Here is a 21,888-nt window from a genome sequence, read left to right on the forward strand (position 1 = left end):
TTTATTTTTACAAGAGGTAAAAGGAGAAAATGTATACTTATATTTGTAGCCCAATTTCTCTCGAGTAAGCACATACCTCATATGTCTATGTAAAGTGTTCGGCGAGCGCAGTAGAGGGCTCAGAAGCGAAGGAGCGACAAGGGGATTTTGGAGAGTACGTTTTTCTGAAATGGTTTTTGGGGGGCATGTTGCATTTAGGAAGCCCCTATGGTGCCACAACAGCAAAAAAAAAACACATGCCATACCATTTTGGAAACAAGACCCCTTGAGGAACGTAACAAGGAATAAAGTGAGCCTCAATACCCCACAGGTGTTTCACGACTTTTGCATATGTAAAAAAATGAAAAAAAATGTCACTAAAATGTGTGTTTCCCCCCCAAAATTTCACATTTTTGCAGGGGTTAATAGCAGAAAATACCGCCCCCAAATTTGTAACCCCATCTCTTCTGAGTATGGAGGTACCCCATAAGTTGACCTGAAGTGCACTACGGGCGAACTACAATGCTCAGAAGAGAAGGAGTCATATTTGGCTTTTGGAGAGCAAATTTTGCTCGGGGGGCATGTCGCATTTAGGAAGCCCCTATGGTGCCAGGACAGCAAAAAAAAAAACACACATGGCATACCATTTTGGAAACTAGACCCCTTGAGGAACATAACAATGTGTACAGTGAGCATTTACCCCCCACTGGTGTCCGTTAGAACTTTGGAACAGTGGGCTGTACAACATTTTTAATTTGCACAGCCCACTGTTCCAAAGATCTGTCAGAAACCAGTGGGGTGTAAATTCTCACTCCCCCCCTCATTACATTCCGTGAGGGGTGTAGTTTCCGAAATGGGGTCACATGTGGGGTTTTGTTTTTTTGCGTTTGTCAAAACCGCTGTAACAATCAGCCACCCCTGTGCAAATCACCTCAAATGTACATGGTGCACTCTCCTTTCTGAGCCATGTTGTGCGCCCCCAGAGCACTTTGCGCCCACATATGGGGTATCTCCGTAGTCGGGAGAAATTGCATTACAAATTTTGGGGGGCTTTTTTCCCCTTTTACCTCTTGTCAAAATGAAAAGTATAGGGCAACACCAGCATGTTAGTGTAAAAAAAAATTTTTTTTACACTAACATGCTGGTGTAGACCCCAACTTCACCTTTTCATAAGGGGTGAAAGGAGAAAAAGCCCCCCAAAATTTGTTAGGCAATTTCTCCCGAGTACGGCGATACCCCATATGTGGCCCTAAACTGTTGCCTTGAAATACGACAGGGCTCCAAAGTGAGAACACCATATGCATTTGAGGCCTGAATTAGGGATTTGCATAGGGGTGGACATAGGGGTATTCTACGCCAGTGATTCCCAAACAGGGTGCCTCCAGCTGTTGCAAAACTCCCAGCATGCTTGGACAGTCAACGGCTGTCCGGTAATACTGGGAGTTGTTTTGCAACAGCTGGAGGCTCCATTTTGGAAACAGTGGCGTACCAGACGTTTTTCATTTTTATTGGGGAGGGGAGGGGGGCTGTGTAGGGGTATGTGTATATGTAGTGTTTTTTACCTTTTATTTTATTTTGTGTTAGTGTAGTGTAGTGTTTTTAGGGTACTGATACTCACTGTAAGCCCCCTGCCCATGTGAATGTACCCTGTACATTCACAGGAGGGGGGGGGGGGGACCTCCAGCTGTTGCAAAACTACAAGCCCCAGTATGCACAGTCTATCAGTGCATGCTGGTAGTTATAGTTTTGCAACAGCTGGAGGCACACGGGTTGGGAAACACTGAGTTAGGAAACAGACAATGTTTCCCAACCAGTGTGCCTCCAGTTGTTGCAAAACCACAACTCCCAGCATTCTCAGGCATGCTGGAAGTAGTAGTTCGGCAACATCTTTAGAGCCAGATGTTGCCGAACTACAACTCCCAGCATGCTTGGAGTTGTAGTTTTGCAACATCTGGAGGACTACAGTTTGCAGACCACTAATACAGTGGTTCCCAATCTGTGCCCTTCCAGATGTTGCAAAACTACAACTCCCAGTATGCCAAAACTGTCCAGGAATGCTGGGAGTTGTAGTTCTGCAACATTTGAAGGGCCAGATGTTACAGAACTACAACTCCCAGCATGCCTGGATAGTAAGGGCATGCTGAGGATGTGTAGTTTTGCAACATCTGGAAGGGCACAGTGGTCTCCAAACTGTGGACCTCCAGATGTTGCAAAACTGCAACTCCCAGCATGCACAGATGCCAAGGGCTGTCTGGGCATGCTGGGAGTTGTAGTGTAAGGGGACCAGATGGAGCAGTCCAGATCGCTTTAGGGCGGTCTGGACTGCTGCAAAGGTCCCGCAACGGCGCCGAAGATCCACTCACCTGTCGCCATGCCGCCGTCTCCGCCGCCGGGATCCGGGTCTTCAGGGACGAGGTAAGTACCGGGGCCGGGCCCCAGCACTCCCTCGTCCCCCGCCGCGTCCTCCGGTCTTCCTCCCGTTCTCTCCGGACTTCCAGGGGCCGGGCAGGGCGGGAGGAAGTAATCGCCCCACCCCCTGCGATTGGTCGGTTAGGTAACCGAAGAATCGCAGGGGATAGGAGGAGGTGGCAGGCTTGCCACCTCGCTCCTATACTTCAGCATGGTCCTGGCTGTCTGTGACAACCGGGATCATGCAAAATTACTGGGCGGTCGGGTCCCAAAGACCCGATCATCTCGGTATCGCCGCAGATCGCAGGGGAGATTTCCCTCGCGATTTGCAGCGACCACCGACATGGGGGGCAGACATGGCCCCCCTTGACGTTTGCCCTGGATGCCTGCTGAAGCATTTCAGCAGGCATCCACTTCCGATCTCTGCCCGGCGCGCGGCAGGGACCGGAAAACGCTAGGGCGTATGGATACGCCCTGGGTTTAAGGCCCAGGGTGTGAGGGCGTATCCATACGCCCTGGGTCCTTAAGAGGTTAAACACTCCTCCACAAACAGTGTTGGATTTCCCTCTTAAAGGGGTACTCTGGCAGAAAACTTTTTTTTTTTTTAAATCAACTGGTGCCAGAAAGTTAAACAGATTTGTAAATTGCTTCTATAAAAAAAATCTTAATCCTTCCAGTACATTTTAGGGGCTGTATACTACAAAGGAAATGCTTTTCTTTTTGGATTTCTCTTCTGTCACGACCACAGTGCTCTCTGCTGACCTCTGCTGTTCATTTTAGGAACTGTCCAGAGCAGCATATGTTTGCTATGGGAATTTTTTCCTGCTCTGGACAGTTCCTAAAATGGACAGCAGAGGTCAGCAGAGAGCGCTGTGGTCGTGACAGAAGAGAAATCCAAAAAGATATTTTCACCTTAAGGTTCACAGCATTTTTTGCACATCTGACCACTGTCACTTTAAGCATTAATAATTCTGGGATGCTTTTACTTATGAATTTGATTCAGAGATTTTCAGATTCAGAGACAAAGAGTTTTTTTCGTGACATATTTTACTTTAACATAGTGGTAAATATTTGTTGATACATCACTTCTTGGTGAAAAATTCCAAAATTTCATGAAAAATCTGAAAACTTTGCATTTTTCTAACTTTGAAGCTCTCTGAATAGACATTCCAAATAAATGTTATATTGATTCACATATACAATATGTCTACTTTATGATGGCATCATAAAGTTCACATGTTTTTACTTTTGGAAGACACCAGAGGGCTTCAAATTTCAGCAGCAATTTTCTAATGTTTCACGAAATTTTAAAAATCGGAGTTTTTCATGGACCAGTTCAGTTTTGAAGGGGATTTGAAGGGTCTTTGTATTAGAAATACAAAAAATGACCCCATTATAGAAACTGCACCCCTCAAAGTATTCAAAATCACATTCAGAAAGTTTTTTTTAACCCTTTAGGTGTTTCACAGGAATAGCAGCAAAGTAAAGGAGAAAATAAAAAATCTTCATTTTTACATTCGCATTTTACATTTCTCTCGAGTAAGCACATACCTCATATGTGTATGTAAAGTATTCGGCAGGCGCAGTAGAGGGCTCAGAAGGGAAGAAGCGACAAGCGACAATATAAGCAAATATTATATCAATAAAAAGTACAGATCACTGCGCAAAAAATGAGCCCTCATACCGCCACTTATACGGAAAAATGAAAAAGTTATAGGTCTTCAAAAAGTTTGAGATTTTTTTAACGCGCAACAGTAATAGAAAAGTATGTAATCATGGGTATCATTTTAATTGTATTGACCCAAAGAATAATGAACACATTACATTTTTTTCCGTAAATTGTACAGTGTGAAAACGAAACCTTCCAAAATGTACAAAATTGCAGTTTTCTTTTTAATTTCTCCACACAAATAGTATTTTTTTGGTTGCGCCATACATTTTATGGTAAAGTGAGTGATGGCATTACACCGGACAACTGGTCGCGCAAAAAACAAGCCCTTATACTAGTTTGTGGATGAAAATATAAAAAGAGTTATGATTTTTTGAAGGCGAGGAGGAAAAAACAAAAATGTAAAAATAAAATTGTCCTTAAGGCCAAAATGGGCTGAGTCGTTAAGGTTAGGGTCACAAACAGCGCTTCCGCAGTGTATTTGGATGCTCTGCCGTCAGTCACACAGCGATGACAGAGCAAGCTCCCTAATCCGTGTAGCTCTGTGTGTCCAATCGTAGCGGACTTCCTGTGGATTTCCTGCCAGCATTCACGAGACACACAGAGAGCCACCCGGCCGCAGCAGGGGGCTCACTCTGCAGTCGCTCTGTGACTGCTGACAGCGCATTCACAGCGTCAAATATGGTGCAATTGCGCTGTGTGTGATCCTACCCTAAAGGAGTTCCATAACCCTTTTCATTGTTTCAATTGACAACTCTTTTTTTGGAACCAAATTTCCTTTCAATTAACCAAGTCAACATGTGGGTAAGGTCTGAAAGCACTTTTATTTCGAGCTGCTGACTGACTGGCATTTTTAAACTTAAGTTAGTCTTATTATTTTTTTACCACACATTGAGTAAGTCTATGATTGTTTTTTATCTACTAGATCTTGTGAAAGCATATGTCATTAGAATTAAAGGGGTATTCCATGAAAAAACTTTTTTTTATATATCAACTGGCTCCAGAAAGTTAAGCAGATTTGTAAATTACTTCTATAAAAAAATCTTAATGCTTTCAATAATTATCAACTGCTGGAGTTGAGTTGTTGTTTTCTGTCTGGCAACAGTGTGCAGTTCCCGAGACAAGCAGAGATGTCAGCAGAGAGCAGAGTAGAAGAGGTTTGCTATGGGGATTTGCTTCTAAACTGGGCGGTTCCCGAGACACGTGTCATCAGAGAGCACTTAGACAGAAAAAACAGCTCAACTTCAGCAGCTCATAAGTACTGAAAGGATTAAGATTTTTTAATAGAAGTAATTTACAAATCTAAGGAAAAAAGGGGGGGGTACCAAATGCCTCTAGACTAATACCATAAAATGGTACATGATGATGGAATTACAGAAAAAATAAATAAATCGGACTGTGCTTCACTTTAGATGATGTACAAATTTAATATAAAAAATATTACAAATGAGACATAAAATAAATAATGCAAATCTAATACATAAATGCCTCCTACCACAGGGCCCTTGTGGGGAGGTATGATATTTGAATACAGAGCATATATTAAAAAAAAAATTTTTTTAAATATAGCATGTGAATTACGTTCTACCGCTATCCCAATATATTGCAAACCGACATAGTGTACTTTTATGCGGTACACTCTATTCTCATGTGATTTGGAACAGTTCACAAAGTGATATAGTTACCAACTCCTAAGGGTAGTTTTGGCTGGACGTCCGAGAGATGGATATGTGAGGGCTGTGTCCAGCGCTAGCGTGCGCATACGGTGACGGGCCCGGATGCCACAGGCCAAAAAAGGTCACCGGTCACGGAGTGATTGCAGGCTCGATGGCAGATGTAGTGGAGGCTGTGTCCAGCGCTGGCATGCGCTTGCGGTGACGGGCCCGGTTGCCACAGGCCGAAGAGAAGTCACCGGTCACGGAGTGGCTCCGGAGGTGGAGATGCACTTGGAGATAGATGGATCTTGCTCCGGAAACAAGGGAAGGAAAGCCTCGTGGGAGATCTCTCGGCGTCTGGTGGAATGGCGGATGAATTACAGCCAGATGTAAAATCAGCAGATGATGGAGTTGTGTCGGAGGTAAGTGATGGCGATTTGTGGGTTGCGGTGGTCATGCGGTAAATATTTCTTTCTCTAGACGCGTTTCAGGGTACTTTATGTATGACCCTTTCCTCAGTAGAGAACTGAGGAAAGGGTCATACATAAAGTACCCTGAAACGCGTCAAGGGAAAGAAATATTTACCGCATGACCACCGCAACCCACAAATCGCCATCACTTACCTCCGACACAACTCCATCATCTGCTGATTTTACATCTGGCTGTAATTCATCCGCCATTCCACCAGACGCCGAGAGATCTCCCACGAGGCTTTCCTTCCCTTGTTTCCGGAGCAAGATCCATCTATCTCCAAGTGCATCTCCACCTCCGGAGCCACTCCGTGACCGGTGACTTCTCTTCGGCCTGTGGCAACCGGGCCCGTCACCGCAAGCGCATGCCAGCGCTGGACACAGCCTCCACTACATCTGCCATCGAGCCTGCAATCACTCCGTGACCGGTGACCTTTTTTGGCCTGTGGCATCCGGGCCCGTCACCGTATGCGCACGCTAGCGCTGGACACAGCCCTCACATATCCATCTCTCGGACGTCCAGCCAAAACTACCCTTAGGAGTTGGTAACTATATCACTTTGTGAACTGTTCCAAATCACATGAGAATAGAGTGTACCGCATAAAAGTACACTATGTCGGTTTGCAATATATTGGGATAGCGGTAGAACGTAATTCACATGCTATATTTTAAAAAAAATTTTTTAATATATGCTCTGTATTCAAATATCATACCTCCCCACAAGGGCCCTGTGGTAGGAGGCATTTATGTATTAGATTTGCATTATTTATTTTATGTCTCATTTGTAATATTTTTTATATTAAATTTGTACATCATCTAAAGTGAAGCACAGTCCGATTTATTTATTTTTTCTGTAATTCCATCATCATGTACCATTTTATGGTATTAGTCTAGAGGCATTTGGTACCCCCCCTTTTTTTCCTTATATATTATTTTGTACTAGTATTTTTTTGGTGTAAATACTTTCCATTTAGCCTCGATTAATTTATATTGTGAGCTGCACATACTCCAATTTTTTTTCGATCTAATTTACAAATCTGTTTAACTTTCTGGAGCCAGTTGATATATAAAAAAAAAGTTTTTTCCTGGATAAACCCTTTAACATGATATAATTTGATTTGTTTGAGGTACATTTCACAATCCAAAATTAAACATTGTCTTCATTATCTGATTTGTGGACTTGCTATGAAGTAAAAAAGCTGAACCATTTTATTATATTTAACAGGTGTTATATGTCCCATGCCATTAGCTGATCATCTTTTTGTTTACAGGCCTTACCTTAGTAGTTTCCAATCCTCCAGTGCTAACAAAGCCATCCCCAAATATCTTTTCATATCTAAGTATTCCCCTCCGAGAATACTGTTGGTTATCAAGGAACTGCTGAAAGGTTACATAACCCTGGTGCCCATCACCACTCCGAGGAACCTTCTGCATCATCCAGCAAACTTGGTTCTGATTCTTCTTTATCTGTAGAACATAAATAATGCACATACAGTTATAATATGGAAGCATAATAATGGCATAAGGAACTAGTATAATGGCAGTGTTAACAAGCAGTGTAACATAGGAAGTAAACAAGTTGCTCTTCAACAAAAGAAACTCCCATACAGAAATGTGGAGGAAAGTCTAAGTTATAGGAATAAAATGCATGCAGAAAAAGAATAAAAATTTTTTTTGAAAACCGTCATAAAGTATATTGGTACATTATTGTTTAACCCCTTAAGGACCGGGGTTTTTTCCGTTTTTGCATTTTCGTTTTTTTGCTCCTTGCCTTTAAAAAATCATAACTCTTTAAATTTAGCACCTAAAAATCCATATTATGGCTTATTTTTTGCGCCACCAATTCTACTTTGTAATGACGTCAGTCATTGTGGCCAAAAGTCTACGGTGAAACGGAAAAAAAAAATCATTGTGAGACAAAATTGAAAAAAAAACGCCATTTTGTAACTTTTGGGGGCTTCCGTTTCTACGTAGTACATTTTTCGGTAAAAATGACACCTGACATTTATTCTATAGGTCCATACGGTTAAAATGATACCCTACTTGTATAGGTTTGATTTTGTCATACTTCTGGAAAAAATCATAACTTCATGCAGGAAAATTTATACGTTTAAAATTGTCATCTTCTGACCCCTATAACTTTTTTATTTTTCCGTGTATGGGGCGGTATGAGGGCTCATTTTTTGCGCCGTGATCTGAAGTTTTTAACGGTACTATTTTTGCATTGATAGGACTTATTGGACTATGCACTATTTTGGACTTTGGAATTTTTTTGCGCGCATGCCATTGACCGTGCGGTTTAATTAACGATATATTTTTATAATTCGGACATTTCCGCACGCGGCGATACCACATATTTTTATTTTTATTTACACTGTGTTTTTTTTTTTTTTTTATGGGAAAAGGGGGGTGATTCAAACTTTTAATAGGGAAGGGGTTAAATTATGTTTATTTACTTTTTTTTTGCAGTGTTATAGCTCCCATAGGGACCTATAACACTGCACACACTGATCTTTTACATTGATCACTGGTTTCTCATAGGAAACCAGTGATCGATGATTCTGCCGCATGACTGCTCATGCCTGGATCTCAGGCACTGAGCAGTCATTCGGCGATCGGACAGCGAGGAGGCAGGTAGGGGCCCTCCCGCTGTCCTGTAAGCTGTTCGGGATGCCGCGATTTCGCCGCGGCTATCCCGAACAGCCCACTGAGCTAGCCGGCATGCATTCGGTTTCACTTTAGACGCGGCGTTCAACTTTGAACATTGATCGCTGTGCCGAGCGCTATTAGCCACGGGTCCCGGCCGGGCCCGACCCGCTATGACGCTATAGATCGGGAGTGGACACATGACGTTCCAGTACGTCATGTGTCCTTAAGGGGTTAAAGTAGGGATCGATTATCGGTTTGGCCGATATTATTGGCCGATATTCACGATTTTCTAAGTTATCAGTGTCGGCAATTTCCTTGCCGATAATGCGGGCGCTTTAAATCAATGAACTGCAGTGGCTTTTGCGAGACCACAGACTGCCACTGCCGCCCGCTTCTCTCCCCCCTGCCTGTCCTGGGGTCCTGAGTCCATCCACTGCCGCTGACAGAGACCGCCGCCGGTGCCCCATTGCCTCCCCCATTACCGGGGATTTATAATTACCTGTTCCCGGGGTCCGCACTACTTCTGGCTCCGGCGGCGTCCTGAGCTGTCACTGTGCGCCGGGCCACTGATGGTGACGTTGCGTTGAGGACGTCACTCATCATTGCGCAGCGCACAGCAACAGCGCAGGAGGCCGCAGGAGCCAGAAGTAGCGTGGGCCCCGGGAACAGGTAATTATAAAACCGGGGATGGGGAGGCAATGGGACACCGGCGGCGGTCTCTGTCAGTGGCGGTGATTGGACTCAGGACCCCAGGACAGGCAGGGGGAGAGAAGAGGGTTGCGGCGGCCATCTCTGGCAGCGGCAGTGGTTGGACTCAGGACCCCAGGACAGGCAGGGGGAGAGAAGCGGGTGGCGGCGGTGGTCTCTGGCCCCGCAAAAGCCGCTGCAGTTCATTGATTTAAAACGCCGGCAGAAACAGTTTATCAGGGTATACCCGCACACACGCACCCTAATTTTACCAAGGATATTTGGGGGAGGAGGGAATTAAAATGCACGGAATATCGGTATAAGTTATCGGCTATCGGCCTGAAAGTTCACAGGTTATCGGTATCGGCTCTAAAAAATCAATATCGGTCAATCCCTAGTTTAAAGGGACTCTAATTTTTTTTTTACATTTTGATCGGTCAGGGTCTGGATGTTCACAATCCTAATGATCACTAGAATGAATAGGAACAGCACTCCCCTCTCAGCTTTGTGAGCAAGGAGATCCCATACACTGCATTATGAGACCGTCTCAGTCATGTAACAGAGCCAGGAGAAAATGCCTTTTGCACAGGCTTTTCTGCTGGCTCATTCTAGCAAACTCAGGTACCTTTTAAGCATATTTCAAACTATGTAGGCAATAAATCCCATGAGGAGCTAAGCATTGTAGTGACATTCTTTGTTTACTTCCTTTCCTTTTTTATCCCAAAAGTAGGTCTCACCTTTATATATGTCTGCACCGACTTTGACATCACAATCTCAAAACCATTGTCTCCAGACTTTGAGGTGACGGATGTTAGGAGGTGATTATACTGAGCTGGTGTACGGTAAACCGTTGGGTTAAATGTTCGCTCACAGTCCCCTGAAAGAAAAACAATGGTATGCATTAGGCTATTTTAGGGTACATTTGCTTTTTTTTTTTTTGCACCAAACAGACACCACTGAGTCGCAATGGATCCTACTGTCATAAATGGGGTCCATCAGATGTCTGGTATTTTACAGGAGTTAAGTGGAGAAACTTTCTGACAGTCAGAGCTCCCTTTAGCGGAGCACGCTGGCAGTGTGAACAAGCTCTTACACAGTACCAATAAATATTTATCAATAAATGGTAACATGAAAAACTGAAAATGAATCTCAAAGAAAGTTTTTTCTAAAAGAAATACAGTGGAAACAGAAACATTAGATCCTGACAGTTCACAGGTTCACATCACGTTTTTCAACTACGGTTCCCGCATACGTTTTCATTAGTGAAAACCTATGGAACGGTATTGAAAACGGTATACATAGGCAAAGCATTGCAAACCGTATGCACCCTGACGGTTTTTAACAGTACTCCAAACCGTGTTCCACCACTCTTTTTTTGACTCTGGTTTAAAAACCGTACTGCAACCGCATACCTTTTTTTTAACATGGACGTCAATGGGAAACGAACATGTATACGGTTCCATACGGCGAAACCGTATGCGTTTTTTTCTTTGCACATGCGCATTTGCATCCTAAAGTCCCCACCCAAGACCCCTCCCATTAAAAATGGACAGAATTTTTAAAAACTTATACTGTTTTATACAGTATACTGTTTAAAAACGCAGTTTACTTTTTCCCATACTGTTCCATCCGTTTTTTTCCCATACGGTTTTTGATCGAAAACATATGTGCGAACCGTAGTTGAAAAACGTGATGTGAACCCAGCCTTAGCTGACGAATATGGAGCCGTCTCAGCTCCTGAGCCTGCTCCATATACAGTGACTACCCAGTCACTGTAAAAACCCTATGGACGATTACTTTGCAAATACTAAGTAACACCTATTTGGAGCAGCCTAGCATAAAAAGACTATGTATCCATAGCAAAAAAAAAGATCTTTTAAAAAATACATATTTGTAACAACAGCAATCCAGTCCAAGTGTGTCATTCCCATCTCAGCCTGATTATTAATATGAATATTAAATTGTTATATAGCTGGATAAAGTAGCTTTTTATGTACAGCTTCATTTTTTCATAATTATGTATTGTATTATTTTATTATCTGTAATGCCTACACGTGCTGCTTATTTTCACGAAATGGTGTTCACCAGATACATTTGCTGACATTACAATGTTAGTTTAATTTTCTCATAAACAGCTTTCTTTTCTAGAGCCTTTAAAGTAATAGAGACATCAGAAATAAAGTACATGTTACATGTTGTCTTTATTTGCTGTACTCTTGCACACAAGGAATGGGTAAATAAATCATGACCTTCATTGTTGCTTTAGTTATGCAATTGAGAGCAATGACTTAAATTTAAACATTACACATAGAAATGTCACTAATAGGAGAGAGAATCAAACAAGTCTAAGGAAGTGTGAAAAACACCTCCATCAAGTTTTCACGTTATCTTTATTTTAAAATAATCCTGATATCTTGCAGTTTCTATTTTGGCCACTAGGTCTAAAACTAAGCTGAGACATTCCTAGCATTCTCGTTTTATCATCACAGACAGGAGTACAGTAATGGTCACACGAGTATATACATAACACTAAATCTACCACCATTAAAGGGGTATTCCAGGAATTTTTTTTATTTTAGTTCATAATATAGTGTCTGTACCTGCTTTTCTCACAATTCTTATGTGATTTTCCCCCCAATATTTATTTTTACCAGCATACAAAATGACTGTTGTCTCAGATTTTTCCCAGCTTGCAATGCGGCCGAGACGTGACTCACTAGTCAGCTGATGACAGGGAGCCTGCCTGCTTCAATGGGTGGAGGGATCAATCTGCAACTAATGCAACAGCTGGAGGCACCCTGATTGAAAACCACAGGTCTTTTGAATGGATGCAGCTCATTTATGTTTCAATGGGTGGGATGGCTGATGTGTGGGAGGGAGGAAAATAGCAATGTGGGATTTGTAGTCAAAAAAAGAAAAGTCAAACAGGAAATACAAGTTAACAAAAAGCTAGCCACAGTGTTATGGTAATCTCACAACATAGCCGTTTAGCCCTAAGAAAATTGCAGATCCTTCCTAAGCATGTCCATTACTGTCTGCCAGGTACGTACTAAAATCACCTTATGGTGGATAACCTCTTTAACAATAGTGCTCAGTAACATAGAATGTGCTTTACTTCCTGATAATACTGCATAACCCTTTGCCCGTTTAGGTTAAAACTATGTCCTCTAGTGGTAGTTTTCCTTCTTTTAAAAATACTCTCCTCGCTTACCGTGTTGATTACCTTTAAAGGGATACTCCACTAAAAAAATATTTTTTTACTGGTGCCAGTAAGTTAAACAGATTTGTAAATTATTACTATTTTAAAATCTTAATCCTTCTAGTACTTATCAGCTGCTGTATGTTCCAGAGGAAGTTCTTTTCTTTTTTAATTTCCTTTCTGTCTGACCACAGTGCTCTCTGCTCACACCTCTGTCCATTTTAGAAACTGTCCAGAGTAGGAGCAAATACCCATAGCAAACCTATCCGGACAGTTCCTAAAATGGACAGAGGTGTCAGAAGAGAGTTTTACTGTGGTCAGACAGAAAAGAAATTCAAAAAGAAAAGAACTTCTTTTGGAGTATACAGCAGCTGATGAGTACTGGAAGGATTAAGATGTTTAAATAGAAGTAATTTACAAATCTGTTTAACTTTCTGGCACCAGTTGATATAAAAAAAATATTTTCCAGGGGAGTACCCCTTTAAGAATTTACAATTTCCTTCCCTGTAGAATGACCTCTCAAAAAGTCACAGATAATGGCCCTGATTTACTAAGAGTGTTGTGTAGTTTTCTTTGTGGGTTTTAATTCCCTACAATAATTTTTCCACAGTAATTATTAAGGTTTCCCTACATTTTGCACTTTTCCCTCCCTTTTTTCGTTTTTTTTACACATGCTCTGATCTGTAGGGTTTTCCTCAGCTCAAATCCACCACATTTTCTGTGGAAACCTTAGTAAATATATTGGATTTTTGTGAAAATGTCAGGGACACGCCTTCTTTTCCACACGACCACGCCCCTTTTTCTCGGGTTCTCTCAGTAAAATGGAGAGTTTTTTTCAATTCTGGCGCACATTCTGGCGCAGTCATCAAGAATGCCAGCTAAAAATATCACAATTGTATTGCCTCATATGACAAGAGACTGACATTTAATAGCTAAAAAAAAATTTAACAGCATTTTTAAAATTCCTCACTGTAGAGCTGCAACGATTAATCGATAAAATCGATTAAATTCGATAAAGGGATTCGTTGTCGACAAATCCCAATTCGTTGTCGAATAATCACCTGATTCGTTGTCCGCGGTCAGGAGGATGCTGAAAATCCCACAGAAGCCTCAGTGACAGTCTCAGGCTGAGACACTCAGCTCCACCCTCCTCCAATCAGTGTTACCCATTAGGAGGCTGCTGCTCCTCCTAAGTGTCTCCTCCCCCGCCGCCATTTTACCTGTACCCCCACTCAGCCCATGAGGATCAGTGACCCTCCATTTTCTGCCGCTGTCAGCCGCCACCTGCCGCCGTCTCCAGGGCCCCTGTACAGTAGGTTGACATTCAATACAGCACACACTCACTGTGCTGAGGCCCTTGCGGCCGGTGATCCTCCCAGGGCCTCCTTCCGTGTGTGTCTCTGCAGACTGCAGAGTCAGACAGAGCATTGCACCCTAGTGTCTTCTACACTTTAGGGTGCAATGCTCTGCAGCCTGCACATACCCCCCATGTGTATAGCAGTGTGTGAACATTCCTATACAGGTGGGGGTATGTGCAGAGCATTTCACCCTAGTCTGTACTACAGACAAGAGTGCAATGCTCTGCACATCCCCCCCCCCCCCCCAATGTGTATAGCAGTGTGTATGTACATTCCTATATAGGTGGAGGTATGTGCAGACTGCAGAGCATTGCACCGTAGGGTCTGTAAAAGCAATGCTCTGCAGTCTGCACATGTGTATAGCAGTGTGTGTAATTATGTACATATAAAATCCGATCAAAAAGTTCCATTAAAATAAAAATTGTAGCAAAAGCATTTTTAATTTTTTTATGTCACGAGAAGTGACCAAAACTAGCAATAAAAACTACAGATCATGGTGCCAAAAATGAGCCCTCATACATCCCCGTAGGCCAGGTATGTGCAGAGCATTGCATTGGTCAGCGACCTAGGGCCTCTTTGTCTGCAGTCACTGCTATTCACATGTGTACATACACTAGAGTGCAATGCTCTGCACATAATCCCCATGTAAAGCAGTGTGTACACTACACACACTAGGGTGCAATGCTGTGCACATACCTCCATGTGTATAGGAAACAGAGTGCTATATAAAAAGTGTCAAGTAAAAAAAAAAAATGTCAGTTTAATTAAAATGTAAATAACGTTTATTTACATACATTTTTTTTTCAACTTTAAACTTTTTATATAGAACTCCGTCGCCTATACACATTGCGGTATATACTTGCAGAGGATTGCGAGTAAGGCCAATTTCACACTGCCATTGCTCACCATTTGGAACGGCCGTCAAAGTCTTTTTTTTTTTTTTAACTGACTTTAACGGCCACTTTCATGACGGGGAGCAACAGGCAACAAAGGTTCCCAATGGCTCCCACTTACTATTATGGGGGCCACTGGGCACCGTTATGAATAGTCATAGAAAAAGATGGCACAAGCAGTAATTTTCCTCTGGCAATTCTGCCAGCCTCTCCCTGTGGCCGCCATGTCCTAACATCAGTGTAAAAGAAGCCTAAGGCTCAGGGGTGTGGAAAGTTTATAAAAAACTACTTGTCCCCGGCGTCGGGCGATAGAATTTCCACATCCCTGAGGCTCCTTTCACACTACCGTTTGTGCCCGATGGGTGAAGTCCGTTAGGAAGATACCGGGAGAAAAATTTGTCCTTGCGATGTCTTTTTCTCCCGCTATCTTCTCCCGCTATCTTCGGCCACAATAATGGGAGTCATAACGGACGTTAAAGGAACCCCATTCAAGTGAATAGGATTTTCTTTGCCCGTTATGACTCCAGTTTGGCTCCGTTACAATAACGGATGTTAAAGGGGGTCAAAGTGTTAAAAAAAAACAGCCCTTAATGTCCGATTGTAACGGAGCAACACTCAGTGTCATAGGAGCCTTAGTTAGACAGAAATAGATTTTTTGCATATTGCTAATATATTGCTTTTCTCATTTCATCATTTCAGCAAGAGACAGCGCTCCATTAGTAAATTCGTCCATCCATGTAAATCCCCCATGTACGCCAGCATAAGCTTCAGTCCTCACAGATGCTGTATTAAAAATGTTAGTCACTGATATGCAACCAATGTCAATGGTTGAAGACAAGGGTTCGGAAGCATGGTCAGTGCACTAAATCCTTCATACAAGCTTCCCTCAATAACCCATTTCACCAAACTGATGGAGAGGAAGTATGAAGAAATTGCAGAATGGAGGAATTGAGAGAGCGGTGAGTGCTGCTAGTGGACTAGTGGAACACTTAAAAAAAAAGTTCATTAGCCAGCAGCAAATTGAAGGAAAAGCAAAAGCAGATGGGTACAGTGGATGGGTACAGTGGAACATAGGCTTGTGTAACAGTACATACTACATGGTTGAAAGACTCCTAGAGCAAAGGTGGCCAGTAACTGCAACCCTATCAGACCCATCAGTTACCCAAAGGGGCAAACATTATCGGGACCTAAAGCCAGAACAGTGGAGTCATCTTGAGGAGTTTTCCAATGAGCTTAAAGGGGTACTCTGGTGCTTAAACATCTTATCCCCTATCCAAAGGATAGGGGATAAGATGCCTGATCGCGGGGGTCCCGCCACTGGGTACCCCCATAATCTTGCACGCCGCACCCGTTAAAATCAGTCCCCGGAGCGTGTTCACTCCGGGTCTGATTACTGCCGATCACGGGGCCGGAGCGTTGAGACATCAAGGCTCCGCCCCGTGTGACGTCACGCTCCGCCCCCATCAATGCAAGCCTATGGGAGGGGGCGTGACAGCAGATGGAGTAACATCCTATCAGAACCGGTCATAAATCCTGTCATTATGTCAGCTGTGCTGGACCCAAGATTTAGGAAGTTGAGGTTTATGACGTCTAACAAATTATAAATGTGCAGGCAAAAGTGCAGACAGAGCTGCTCGATCTAAGAAGAACCGAGATGATGGAGTTGCAACAGCAAACCACCACTTCGTCTACTTCTACAGCTGATGCTGACCCACGACCTTCAACATCCAAAACATCATCCATACTTGTGAGTGTCCTTGAGTCTGGTGGCAGCAGTGAGGATGAAACAGAGGGACAACACATGGAGGAGGATGTGAATCCAGGTAGAAAAAACAGACATGGCTGCACATCCACAATTTTGTATTATGACATAATTGCTTCTCAGCATAATTTCAAAAACTAACAGGTTATTAGTATACATTTTGATCAAAAGGTACAAAGCCCACTCGCCATGTCAAGGCCACCTATTAAGAGTGGGTCCCTAACGTCCCTAGCATAAAATGGTGCAGCACCAGGCGGCGCCCACCCACCACCGCCGCGACACCAGTGCCCACAGGGGGAACGACCCACTGGCAGAGCGGCCCCAGTGCCACCCAAACCAGTCTGTGGGCCGCACCCCCCACAGACACGGCGCCGCGGCAGCAACGGACGCCGCACAGCACCACACCAGTGTGAACAAGGTGTAACAGCACACTTATCATTTGCTCCCAGTCAGACTGGGAGACTGCTAGAAAATGAAAGGGCCAGCTACCTGCTACTTATATAGGGTTGGGCTGAGGGGGTGGGGAGGAGTGCAGGCCAAGTGGAAAAAACAAAAAAAAGGAGGGGATAGAATACACAATGTGAGTGCGGCCCGGAGACTGGTTTGGCACTGGGGCCGCTCTGCCAGTGGGTCGTTCCCCCTGTGGGCACTGGTGTCGTGGCGGTGGTGGGCGCCGCCCAGTGCTACACCATTTTATGCTAGGGACCCACTCTTAATAGGTGGCCTTGACGTGGCGAGTGGGCTTTGTACCTTTTGATCAAAATGTATACTAACAACCTGTTAGTTTTTGAAATTATGCTGAGAAGCAATTAGATCATAATACAAAATTGTGGATGTGCGGCCATGTCTGTTTTTTCTACCAGGATTCACATTGTGTATTCTATCCCCTCCTTTTTTTTTTTTCCACTTGGCCTGCACTCCTCCCCACCCCCTCAGCCCAACCCTATATAAGTAGCAGGTAGCTACACCTGGGCCCTTTCATTTTCTAGCAGTCTCCCAGTCTGACTGGGAGCACATGGTAAGTGTGCTGTTACGCCTTGTTCACATTGATGTGGTGCTGTGCGGCGTCCGTTGCTGCCGCAGCGCCGTGTCTTTGGGGGGTGCGCACGGAGACTGGTTTGGGTGTCACTGGGGCCGCTCTGCCAGTGGGTCGTTCCCCCTGTGGGCACTGGTGTCACGGCAGTGGTGGGCGCCGCCCAGTGCTACACCATTTTATGCTAGGGACGTTAGGGACCCACTCTTAATAGGTGGCCTTGACGTGGCGAGTGGGCTTTGTACCTTTTGATCAAAATGTATACTAACAACCTGTTAGTTTTTGAAATTAGGAGGAGGATATTAACACAGTCATCATAAAAGAAGTCCAGTCCTATTTTGCGGAGAAGCCTCTCCACATGGATGGGAACCCTTTGAACTGTTGGAAATCTAACGAAGACAGGTATCCAACATTGTCCAAACTTGCAAGATCATACTTGGGTACACCGAGTGCATCCACACCATCAGAACGCCTCTTCTCTGCAACTGGTAACATAGTGTGTAAGAAGAGAGCTAGCCTCAGTCCTGATCATGTAGATATGTTGTCTTTTTTACATTCTAATGCAAATTTTTTTTAATCATGTTACTTTTAAACTGTTTTAATATGGCCATTTTACATAGTTTTACAAGTAAAATCAGTGAAACCGCTTTTTTGTCATTTTGGTGTTTTCCCGATTAATCGATTAAATAATCGGCAACTAATCGATTATTGAAATAATCATTAGCTGCAGCCCTAGATCACTGCAAGGAAGAACAGTCAAAATCCATATAACACCTGGTTGTCTATGGCCAGCTCACTGGATAACTGAATTAACAATATTTTTAAACATTATCTAAAGATAATAAATCGATATATATCTGTATGCATATTGAACTTACCTGACTGAAAAAAGCAGGACTCTCTGAAGAAAAAATAGCCACCGGGTCTAAGCCATCCCAACATCTTTTGAATCAAGGCTGCTAATTCTTCATCGGTCAAGTACATGAAGAGCCAATTTGAGAAGATGAAGTCATAACTGAGAAGAAAGAACAGGTTTAACAATTGTGCCTGATAATATCAACAGTGTCTTGCATGTTCTTTGGTTGCAGTGTTTATTTAAACGGGCACTGTCAGATACAAAAACTTTTTCTATGTTGTTACTGATGAAAATAAAATACCTTTTCAGTCCTGCAGTAGCTTGTCCATGAGTCATGGACAAGAGATGAATCATGGACGAGGCTGCATGAGCAGAATAACCAATCACCTCCCACCCCCACAAGGGAGGGACACGCCCCCTTCCCCTGAGAGGATTTCTAACACTGTGAGCTAATGAAAAGAGGGATTTTTATAATAACTATAGGTGACAGAGGCCTACAAATTAGATGTACATGGTCAAAAAATGCTTGACTTTTTATTTATTAAATTTTTCACACATTACAAAAATACACAGCCGCTAAGAGGCCTCCAAGTTCAATGATATAAATTATTAAACAAGACAAGTCCTACATTTCCACTTTAGAAAAGTTCATGAGAAATTAAGCATTCAACATAAATCCACAACTACATAAAACACAACAGGACATAACAGGCTCTGTTAGTATAAGAATGGGGGCTTTACTATATTTGTTCTACTGAAGTTATAATAATATTGCTTAGATGTCTAGGTGTTTAAATTAGGGATGCACCGAAATTATCGTTCGCCGAAAATTATCGTCCGAAAATGCCCCTTTCGGCATTTTCGGCTGAGTGAATTTTCCACCGATAATTTCGGGGGGCGTGGCTTAACCCCTTCCAAACCCATGACATACATGCACATCATGGGTCGGTTGAGGACATGAAACGGTCGGATCCGCATCATAAATGGAAGATGCCTGCTGCTATGAGCAGCTGACATCTGCCTGTAATGACGGACATCGGAGATTGCTCCGATGTCCGTCATTTAACTGGTCAATGACCATACTGGCTTGCCCCCAGCTACAACCATCAGGGTAAAAGCCGACCCATGGCCAGCTGTTTACCCTTTAGATCGCCACTAAAAGCTGACAGCGGCGTCTAAAGGGACATGTAAATGCTCCCTGGTTGTCCAGTTAAGGTTGGGAAGGTCTGAACATTTCCATTTTGCTGCAATTTTGCTTTTAGCTATTGTTAAAAAATTCACAGTTGTGTCAAAGATAGCAAGGTAATCATGACATAAGTGCAAGAGGGCTACTTGTTATAAAGATTAAAATAAATTTGTGTCCACAGTTCCCTTATATGGCCACACTCCCACCATACGTGTAACAATGTACCCACCTGCTGGTCACATCTCCAAAAAATGTCTGGCTGGCCTGATTATATTTTCAAAAGTCTATAGGTTATTATTTTTTTTTGTGGGATCTGACGCTTTAATACTGAAACTCACCTGTTATCGGGTAGGTCCAAAACAGTGACATCAGCTTGTAGAAAGTTAATATTTCCACGAGAACCGTTGTCCTCCCGATTCTTGTCAATGAAGTTTTGCATGAAGTCCACTGCAGTGACTTGGCTTGCCAACTTAGCCAGGTGTCCTGTATAACGGCTGGGGAGAATATTAGGGTAAATGAAGACCTTTACAATAGAAAAGTCTGATTCTCACTATACTAAATGTCCCCTGACCTGACCTGTCATATGACCTGCCAGGGGGACATATCAGGAGTCACAGATATATCTGGTACATACTTGCTGCTACAAGATCTTGGCTTTTAAACAAGACTCACCTAAGTCTGAATTTCACCCAAGCTACAGCAAATGGAATTAGGAGCAGATGGGATGTGCAAGGGGGGACTTTATTCCAAAAAAAGGGTGCAAGAAGGTAATCAGTTGATCATCTAATCTAATAATCTAAGACTGTAACATCAAATAAGTCATACTTAATGCTTAAAACATGCACACACAAACGTCAACAATATTTACATATTTAACATCAAGTTTTTACGTTAAACATATATATATTTTTTTTATTTATTATTTTTGGAGATGTTTTTTTCCATGTATATTTTACTAGGCCTAAAGCTAAAATGATAGAAGCAAAAAGTGAGGATCGGAGATCCTCGGAAAAACGCGGTGCTCCAAAAGCGCTCCTTTTCAAGGTAAATGATAACCGTCAATCTGGTATTCAATAAAGCAGTGAATACTTTATTCATGCAAGAAGGTGCAGGGATAATGCGTTTCGAGGGGTGGAGACCCCCTCTTCGTCAGATCTTCGGCATTGGATCTGACGAAGAGGGGGTCTCCACCCCTCGAAACGCGTTATCCCTGCACCTTCTTGCATGAATAAAGTATTCACTGCTTTATTGAATACCAGATCTACGGTTATCATTTACCTTGAAAAGGAGCGCTTTTGGAGCATCGCGTTTTTCCGAGGATCTCCGATCCTCACTTTTTGCTTCTATCGACCAGACGCCCAGGACCGGTTCCCGGGACGGTGAGGTGCCAGCAGCCCTTTTGAGACCACGTGTCCCCCAGAGACCTGGGACCAAAGCTGATTACGGTGTTGTGCCTGGGACACCACACACTCAGGTGAGCGCAACACTTTTTCTTTCCATCGTTACACTACTGCTCAAACAGAATCATGGCACATTAGTGCGCTTTTTCTCTGTTTCTTTCTTTACATATTTGAGTATCTAAAGCTAAAATGAGACTTCCTGTACTGTACATCTCACTTTCCAGCAGTGCCCTCCTCATCAGCAAACACAGCAGTACGAAGAAAGGTGACACCAGTATATAGATGAGACAGGATCTTCACAGAGATCGTCTTCAGAGATCAGCTTCATATCACATAGCAGGCCCAGACACGAATCCTATTCATGTCAATGGGGCAGCTTCAGTCTATTAAGCAATATATCTCCTTTAAACTATTTCTGTTTGTCACATAGTTATGTGAGGGTGGATGTGGCCATCAACAGGACATCAATACAATGGCAATTGTAAGGCTGTCTGCTTTATAATGAAATAAAGATGTACAGATGTACAGATACTTCAAGTTTGAGAGTATTCATAGACTGTGCACATCTTTTATCCTTAGTAGTAGCTGTGCGTCTAGTTTTGTTATCCTCAGGGACTCTTTAAAGTGTACCTGTACTTAAAACACAAACATTTAAGGGTGCGTTCCCACAGGGCGCATACGCA

General features: G+C 43.1%; 1 protein-coding gene across 5 annotated transcripts in view; it reads right to left on the bottom strand.

Annotated features, from left to right (window-relative positions):
- LOC130277056 (uncharacterized) overlaps nt 1–21,888 on the bottom strand; it is a 98,782-nt gene that overhangs the window by 38,258 nt on the left and 38,636 nt on the right. For all 5 annotated transcript variants that reach the window (XM_056527302.1, XM_056527303.1, XM_056527304.1 and 2 more), the window contains 4 exons: nt 20,144–20,299; nt 18,642–18,778; nt 10,256–10,395; nt 7,461–7,649 (listed from right to left, as the gene is read on the bottom strand). In XM_056527302.1, coding sequence (XP_056383277.1) covers nt 7,461–7,649; nt 10,256–10,395; nt 18,642–18,778; nt 20,144–20,299 — 622 coding nt within the window. The remainder of the gene's footprint in view (nt 1–7,460; nt 7,650–10,255; nt 10,396–18,641; nt 18,779–20,143; nt 20,300–21,888) is intronic.

This window comes from Hyla sarda, chromosome 6, assembly GCF_029499605.1.
Source record: "Hyla sarda isolate aHylSar1 chromosome 6, aHylSar1.hap1, whole genome shotgun sequence".
Classification (NCBI taxonomy): domain Eukaryota; kingdom Metazoa; phylum Chordata; class Amphibia; order Anura; family Hylidae; genus Hyla; species Hyla sarda.